Genomic DNA, 8,390 nt, shown 5'->3' with positions numbered 1-8,390 from the left:
TTAAACTTTTTTAAGTTATAATAAATTAATAAATATTTTTATAAAAAAACATAAATTATTTCAAATAAACAATCTCAAACACCCCTTAAATAAAATAGTTTTCAAATCGGGTTTAGTAGTAGTTCAAGGAGCTGCTTTTTGAAATTTGAAAGTGCGGTACAACCATAAATAGCTCATAAATTAAAGCCGGCCCTAATAAGGTACTAATTTCTCCCCCACCCGCTGGATTTTCCTTTTTTGGCCTTCTATGTTTCATTTATTTAAAGTTACACCTCCATTCTCCATTTACTTATCAAAATGATCCTAAAACCCACATCACTTGACTGAATAAACCCCCCACTTAGCATATATCCAACTTTTAATGCTTTTTTTTCTACACAAAGAAAATGAAAAGCATTTTTAAATTATATATTTATTGTTCTTATTATTTGTATATTAAATTTATCAATAAAATATATTTAATAAATATTATAGTTTGTCCTCTTTCTCTATATATGTATGTATATATATAGAGAGAATGTTTCAAATACAACTCATTATATTTGTATAACTAATGCAACTCAATCATTTGAGATATTTATAAAAATGATGAGAATTCATGTATTATGATTTAAATATTTATGGAAAAGTATTTTATCTTTGGAAGTATGTATGCAAAAAGACTCAATTTCTTGGACCAGAGTTGTGAAACATTACAAATAGAAAGGACCAAGTGTGTAAAATTGAAATTCTGATTTGTTGTAAGATGATTATTATTTTTAATATTTTCAAGCATTAAAGAAAAGAAAAGAAAGGAAAAGAAAAGACTCGAGTAATCCAAATCCCTCCCAATAAACAAATCGATCCCCCCCATCTCTCTCTCTCTCTAAAATCTGAATTCTCTCTTCAGGTATGTGGAGTGTATATGAACTTCAATTTGCCCTAAATCATCAAGTTGTTTTGTGTATTGATCGATTTTTGCATATGTACTTTGGTGTTTAGGATTCGATTTTCAAGCTGAGTTATATCAATCAACCATCAAATCATGTCTCTGAGGCCGAGCGCGAGGACTGAGGTTCGCCGGAACCGTTACAAGGTGGCCGTCGATGCCGACGAAGGGAGGCGGCGGAGAGAGGACAATATGGTCGAGATCCGTAAGAATAAGAGAGAGGAGAACTTGCTTAAGAAGCGTCAAGTGCTACCGTCGTCACAGCTGTTGTCTGGTGGTGCTCCAGTTCCAACCTCCACCATCGAGAAAAAGGTTTGCTATCTCCGATACGATATTGGTTTCACATGAGATTTTTGTAGTTGTTGGATCAGATGCGTATAAGTAGACTTCTTGCCTGGTATTGTTTAAAGGATCTATTGATTGCTAATATGACTGGTTTATTCTCTGTTCATTCGGATATATGTGTGTTTAGATAGTACGATGATGTAAATGTTATAAATTAATCATACTTGATGGAGATTTAGCATTATTCACCAGGTTAGAAGTCCGTAGTTGTTTGTTCATGAATTTGGTTTCAGTTTTGAGAAGTTCTATTACAAACATATAAGCTGGTATTATACATCAAACCTGTCTGAATTTTTTGGTTGTACTATGTGATGTCCATGTTAGAAATGCTTATTTCGTTTGGAAGATTCACTAGCTGTATAGTTTATTGGGTTCCTGCCCATTCCATATGTATGCATATGTATATGTTGGTTTATAATCCCTTTATTTTATGGAAACACCAAGATTATTAGGCTATAGCTAGTTAGATGCAAACGAGTAGGTGCTTATTAACTAGGTTTGAAGTTCTGGATGTATGCGTGTGTTCGTAGACCAGGTTTCTTTAAACCTCTGTATGTGGACTGTGGTTAGCACAGATGTTGTAGTTTGCTCCCAATCGGACAGGCAACAAGCACACATGTCTCTGCTATTTTATAACATCAATACTGATGTGCATCAAACCTATGTTGTAGATTTAAGGGTATCCAGAAATCCCCTAGGTAGTAAAACTAGGAGGTTGCAAGTTCAAGCCCCTCTTCATCAATAAAAAATTAAACCAACGTACGATTTTCTATTATACCATCAGTTGTGCTGATTCTGTGTAACTAGCTGAAGTGTCACTATATTCATTAATTTGTTTTAACTCTTTGTTTCAGTGTGTGTAAATGACTTGTATATTCTTGACTAGGTTCAGAGTTCTGTAGCTGTGTGCATCTGTGTTTATGCTTTATACCACTTGAAGGTGCTTCAATTGTCGGTTTTCTGTAATGCTTTATAGTTTATATACATATATACAAGTACACCAGTTCTGTTTGGACTGGTATTAGAGCTAATAAGAATAGATTAGAACATATAATTAGTTTGAGAGGACTGAATAGGTGTGAATAAATAGGTTTGAAGCGGTGAGAGTTTTTTACCTGTTTGCAGTTATCAGCTAAATGTAAAACCTCGGGGTTTCAATATTTCTTATTGTTGCATTGGAAGCACATGATTCAACATATATATTTAATTAGAAGGATCAATTAGCTCTCAATTTTTTACGCTTATGTCTTTACATAGTGTTTATTAAGTCTTTCAGTTCTCTAACTTTATGTTTATTAACCAGGTTTGAATTTTGAAAATGTTTGCATGGGATTGTTTGTTTGTTCTGAGAGGGTATAATATTCTGTAGCCATGTGCGTTAAAAAAGAAGAGTATACATGGATGGGAATGTAAAAACTAGGATTAGGTAACTTTTAATTCTAATCATGCCACCATGATTAACTATGAAAACTTTGACAGGAGGGATGGTGTTTTACCTACTTTTAGAGTTCTGAATTTGCATGGATTGTGTATAATATTTAGTAGGTTTCCAGTTTTATGGTTTTGCATGGGTGTGGATAGAAGTTATTTTCACAATAGAGAAAAGGTAGTTAGGCTTAGAAAGTTGTGTTTTGTAGGTGAGATTTGCAACATAATTGCAATTGGTGTGCTTTTGAAATTATGGTTTAAGTTAAAGGTTTGGGTTGTTTTTTTAGGTTTGGGAAGGTGAACAAAGTTGAAGAGGAGGGTTCTTTCAGTAGTTTGTTCTAGTTAAGAGCCTGATGTTCTGGGGTTGGCATTCTCGTAGTTTGGGACCTTTAGCCTTATTTGGCTGCTTTTCTTCCAGTGTCTATATATGCCTACACTAGTTTGTTCCTTGTGTTTGACTTGACAGATTTTTCATAATGACAATTGACACAAGTAGTATAATAATTACTCCTGAATCGTGCTTTGTTATCTGATAGTTTATGTATGGATTGATTTCCATTTACAAACATCCAAGCTTTTTTGTTTTTTGTTGCAATGATGGAAGGAGCTTTCGGCATAAAGGTTTGAGCTCTTATTTTGCTTCTATTATTTTGACAGATTGAATGAATTGTACAAAGACTCTTCTTTGATTTCATGATGATTTTCTGTTGAGCACCACTAACCTATATTCACATCCTCATTGAAGATATTAGCGTGTAGTGTGTGATCAATCTAAAGGGTGGTGACTGGATTTCAGAATACGTTATTCTTCTGTATCTATGAACTTTCACTATTGGGTAAACTACATACGTGAAATTGAGAAAAGATTCCATGATTTGTTGGTTTGATTGGTGAATATATATTTGTTCTTTATCGTTATGGTTAATATGCATCATGAGTTTGTTGTTCCATTTTCTTTTGACATTATCTAATGGCTATTTAGAATGCTGGGACCAGTTCCGAGCATTGTGCTATAAAGATCAATTTGCCATGCATCAGATAAACACCATGAATTACGAATGTGGATTTGTGTATGATTGTATGTATAATGATTTGTAGATATATTTTGTCTGTCATATTGCTGTCATTTTAACTGTTAAAGTGACGATGAAATTGCAGTTAGAGAGTCTTCCTTCTATGGTTGCTGGAGTATATTCAAATGATAACAATATGCAGCTGGAGGCAACTACTCAGTTCCGTAAATTGCTTTCGATAGGTACAAATTATGTTTTTCTAATTTATAATCTGTTGCCAAAAGTAATATTTGTTGATCATTGCTTGTGGAATGGACTGAATTGCTGAAATTTGTGTCACAGAAAGGAGCCCGCCAATTGAGGAAGTTATACAATCTGGGGTGGTACCTCGCTTCGTCGAGTTCTTGATGAGAGAGGATTTCCCACAGCTTCAGGTCAGGATTATTGAAACCTTGGTTTTAATGCTGCATGCTGCCTGTAATTCTGTTTGCCTGCTTTTAACCTTATCTTGGAGCTCTTAACATTGACAGTTTGAGGCTGCTTGGGCACTCACAAACATTGCTTCTGGAACTTCTGAGAATACAAAGGTTGTAATTGATCATGGGGCGGTCCCAATTTTTGTCAAACTTCTTGCTTCCCCAAGCGATGATGTGCGAGAGCAGGTAATATGTGGATACCGTTACTCATAAACAATGGAAATTCTCTTCTGAAGTCAGTTTCTTATATATGACTGCCTTCTTTTTGCTGTAGGCTGTTTGGGCATTGGGAAATGTTGCTGGTGATTCCCCCAGGTGCCGGGATCTTGTTCTTGCTCAAGGTGCTTTGCTTCCGTTGCTGGCTCAGTTAAATGAGCATGCTAAGCTTTCTATGCTGAGAAATGCCACATGGACGCTGTCAAATTTCTGTCGGGGGAAACCACAGCCTCCTTTTGAGGAGGTTGTTTTTTAATCTTTTTGTTATACAGTATGCAGTTATTATATATTGATTAATTTTGGGTGGGAGGGCCGGGGGTGGTGTTAGGTGATCAAACAATCTGAACTCTATAATTTGCAGACAAGACCAGCACTTCCAGCCCTTGAGCGGCTTGTTCATTCAAATGATGAAGAGGTGCTGACAGATGCATGCTGGGCTCTCTCTTATCTCTCTGATGGTACAAATGACAAAATTCAAGCTGTGATCGAGGCTGGTGTCTGCCGACGTCTTGTTGAGCTCCTCCTGTGAGTTGTGCTACATCTTAATTACTATTATTGCATAATGTAGCCTTCCTGATTATAATTGATTCACATTGTGACAACCTTTCATCTGATATTTCAGTCACCCATCTCCCTCAGTACTCATTCCTGCACTTCGAACTGTTGGGAACATTGTAACTGGTGATGATGTTCAAACTCAGGTACGAGCTTGCTAGTCTTTGTATGATAACATCTTGATGTAGCAGTTGACTACTTGCTGAATCAATTATTCTTTGATATAAAGTATAAAAACTAAAGGTTGTATCCGATTTATATATTGTATTGTTGTGAAGCTCTTGTGAAAAAGGTATCAAACATATATAACCTAAATAATTGTAGATGGCTGCTCTCAAATACAAACTTTGATATACACTCAATGACATGTGTTCTTACAAATCCAAACTTGTTTTCGTTTTTATTGTTATAGCACTTTATGTGTAGTTGTGCACCACAATAAATTAAATTTTGGATACTCAGAAAGAAAGATTTGAAATTTTGGGTCTTATTTGGTTCTGGCATTTTGTTATTATATCATCATATCTAGTTGCGTTATCTTTATTTGTTGCATTTCGACTGTATATTATTTTTTCTAAAATCTCTAGTTCTACAAATAAGAAGTTAAAAGATCTTAACAGATAAGAGGTGCAGGCTGCATTAGTTATCTTGTTGAAGAATGTGGATCACTTTCTGTATTGACAAGTGAACGGACGACTAAGATTTCAAATTCTTTTTGCTAGCAAGTATTTTTAGTCATATTTAAGAATGTTCCCATATCAACCATTTAATTAAGAACAGTTTCAGCTGTTCAGTTTAGCAGAAAAGTTTTAAAATATATGTTCAGCTTGCTGCCTTGACTAAATAACTATATTTCACCAAGGGTCAGAAGATATCTGGTTCTTCGATTACTGTGCCATACATACCATTTCAAGTGCCCTAGGTTGTCTGGCAATTTGTTCAAGCACCAATAAATATGAGTGAAGAAGATTCTTTGATGAAGTTTCCAAGGCATGATGGTCAAGCAATTAGTGGATGGTTCGATGATATGATAAAATCAACCTTGAATGTATAATGGATCATGAGAATCAACTCGAAAACATGGCTGTGCTTTCACTTTGAATTAAAATATTACCTGTCAGTCCTATGTCACGACAAGAAGTTTGTGTAAGCCAATGCACTTTGTTGCGGTGATTGATCCCTAATGATAAATTTATGCATGCTACTACTCCCTTTCCAAACAAATTTAATGCTGCTTGTTAATGAAGATATTATATACACAGCCATTCCATACATAACTAAATACTATTTGCAACAATATTATTATATTTCTCTCTCCCAAGTCCCAGTTACTACCTTTAGTTATTGCTGGTTTGCAGTGTCATTTTTCTTAATCTCAAATAGGTGATGTATAAATTGGGTAACATGATTTCGTTTGTGCAGTGTATTATTGAGCATGGTGCACTCCCATGCTTGCTGAGCTTGTTGACCCATAACCATAAGAAGAGCATCAAGAAAGAAGCCTGCTGGACAATCTCAAACATCACTGCTGGAAACAAAGAACAAATACAGGTAAAGATATGGATCTTGCAGCTTATCTTTTCAACTTCATTATAGATCATGTATTTACTTCTGCTTTTATCTTATTTAGCATCCTCTTGTCACTATCCTGTTCGTCTTAAACCATAAGCAGTTGTATGGGCTTGCATGCATTGTGATTACCTGTTTGCACCATCCATTTGGGTCTTTCTGAAACCATCATGAATTACTGTCATCAAATTGGTAAAATAAAGAGAAGAATTTATAGATGTTCTTTAACGTCATCTTTCTGTAACTATGAAATTGGTTCAGTTCTGTGATTCCAGGTTCTGTCACTGGTTTTTTCGTGAGTATAATCATGTGTACTGATTCCATGTTCTTTGTCAATATCAGTCTGTAATCGAGGCTGGGTTAATTGCTCCCTTGGTCAATCTGCTTCAGACAGCTGAATTTGATATAAAGAAAGAGGCTGCTTGGGCAATATCAAATGCCACTTCTGGTGGTAGTAATGAACAGATCAAGTATGTTATCTTTTTTACTTCATAAATTTAAAATCCTACGTAATAGATGTATTTACGTCTAGAACTTCATTTTGATTCCTAGGTACTTAGTGAGTCAGGGGTGTATCAAACCGTTGTGTGATCTCCTTGTATGTCCCGATCCGAGGATTGTGACCGTGAGCTTAGAAGGGCTTGAGAACATCTTAAAGGTAGGAGAAGTTGAGAAAAACTCGGGCAACTCTGGAGATGTTAATTTCTATGCTCAGTTGATAGACGATGCAGAAGGATTAGAAAAGATTGAGAACTTACAGAGTCATGACAATAATGAAATTTATGAGAAGGCTGTTAAGATTCTTGAGACATATTGGTTGGAAGAGGAAGAGGAGCCTGTAGCTGATGGTGCACAGCCTGGCTTCAACTTCGGTGGAAGCAATGTTCAAGTTCCCTCTGGTGGATTCAACTTTAGCGGCTGAAAAGGTCATTTCATATTTCACTTTTTTATGGTCAACTTCCTATTTGTAGTACCAGGTACTTGTTTCTTATTAAACCATAGCTCAACCCCCACCACTACCACACACACTCCTCCCACCCAAAAAGATAAGACCTAAAGACATACAGTTTGAATGAAACAGTACTTCAAAATTCTGAATCAAATTTGGTTTCTGAAAATTGACATTGAACATCCTAGAACAGATAAGTTTCACATTTTGACTACACATGTAGCCTATCAGAAGTGGTTTTGACTTTTAGTTATTGGCTACCTTGTAATAGCAATTATGGGAATTTTGTGGACAAAAAGGAGTAGCATCAATAGTTTGTGATGATGAGAGATTGGCAGATGTTACTTTTTAGTTTGAAAATTTGCCATTTTTAGGACGAGTGAAATGCTACTAGAAAATAATAATTTTGATTATATGCATAGAACTTCTGTTGGCAACCCTGAGATGGTCCCAATTTGAATGTGCAGGGCGTTCTCGAGAACAAGTCAAAAGTATGTCGGTCGGTTGGCGTCAAAGGTCAAGTCTGGTCAGGTCAGGTGGAGTCGGGTCGGTCAGGTCAGGTCATATAATGGTGGTCCAGGTTCAATAAAGGAAGGGGTTGTCGGAGATGGATTTATTTTGTAGTTACGGAAAGGTCTGTGGGTGGGGTGGGGCAATTGTTTGGTTCTTTTTACCTCGAGCCGTTGAATGTTTTGGAACAATGTTCGAGGTTGAATGGCGTCTTTATTTTCTGAATGTTTATTTTGTTGGGTAGCTCGGTTGTTTGTTGTACCGTGTTGGGGCATCTCTCTTTTTGTATTAATGGGGGTAGTGAGTGTATATTCATGTCAACTTATCCTACTGTAATGGTAATATTTATATTTTTTGGTTTCTCTTATTGCAAAGTTGTTGATTTTCTTATTTTCACATCA

At 35.8% G+C, this 8,390-nt stretch overlaps 1 protein-coding gene across 3 annotated transcripts; it reads left to right on the top strand.

The window, feature by feature from the left end:
• The first annotated feature begins 822 nt into the window (after nt 1-822).
• LOC112521102 (importin subunit alpha-2-like) lies at nt 823-8,390 on the top strand. Of its 3 annotated transcripts, none has more exons than XM_025129780.1 (12): nt 823-889; nt 982-1,240; nt 3,860-3,956; nt 4,057-4,148; nt 4,245-4,376; nt 4,465-4,650; nt 4,768-4,931; nt 5,029-5,107; nt 6,384-6,512; nt 6,873-7,000; nt 7,083-7,456; nt 7,947-8,356. In XM_025129780.1, the coding sequence occupies exons 2-11, from the start codon at nt 1,025-1,027 to the stop codon at nt 7,450-7,452; spliced, it is 1,593 nt and encodes a 530-aa protein (XP_024985548.1). In that variant the 5' UTR covers nt 823-889; nt 982-1,024; the 3' UTR covers nt 7,453-7,456; nt 7,947-8,356. The 3 variants fall into 3 exon arrangements, with proteins under 3 accessions (XP_024985548.1, XP_024985549.1, XP_024985550.1); XM_025129781.1 differs by lacking the exon at nt 823-889 and adding an exon at nt 3,298-3,322 and having other exon boundaries at nt 996-1,240; nt 7,947-8,390; XM_025129782.1 differs by lacking the exon at nt 823-889 and having other exon boundaries at nt 1,191-1,240; nt 3,843-3,956; nt 7,947-8,390.

The sequence above is a fragment of the Cynara cardunculus genome, assembly GCF_001531365.2.
Source record: "Cynara cardunculus var. scolymus isolate 2C chromosome LG 11, CcrdV1, whole genome shotgun sequence".
NCBI lineage: Eukaryota > Viridiplantae > Streptophyta > Magnoliopsida > Asterales > Asteraceae > Cynara > Cynara cardunculus.
This window is presented reverse-complemented; position numbering and strand designations above follow the sequence as displayed.

What these genes read in the sequence shown, in the direction of transcription:
- LOC112521102 (XM_025129780.1), top strand. Translation starts at nt 1,025, where the DNA reads ATGTCTCTGAGGCCGAGCGCGAGGACTGAGGTTCGCCGGAACCGTTAC. An exon ending in CGTCTTGTTGAGCTCCTCCT is followed by an intron (nt 4,932 to 5,028) that starts GTGAGTTGTGCT and finishes CTGATATTTCAG; the next exon opens with TCACCCATCTCCCTCAGTAC. An exon ending in GTGATGATGTTCAAACTCAG is followed by an intron (nt 5,108 to 6,383) that starts GTACGAGCTTGC and finishes TCGTTTGTGCAG; the next exon opens with TGTATTATTGAGCATGGTGC.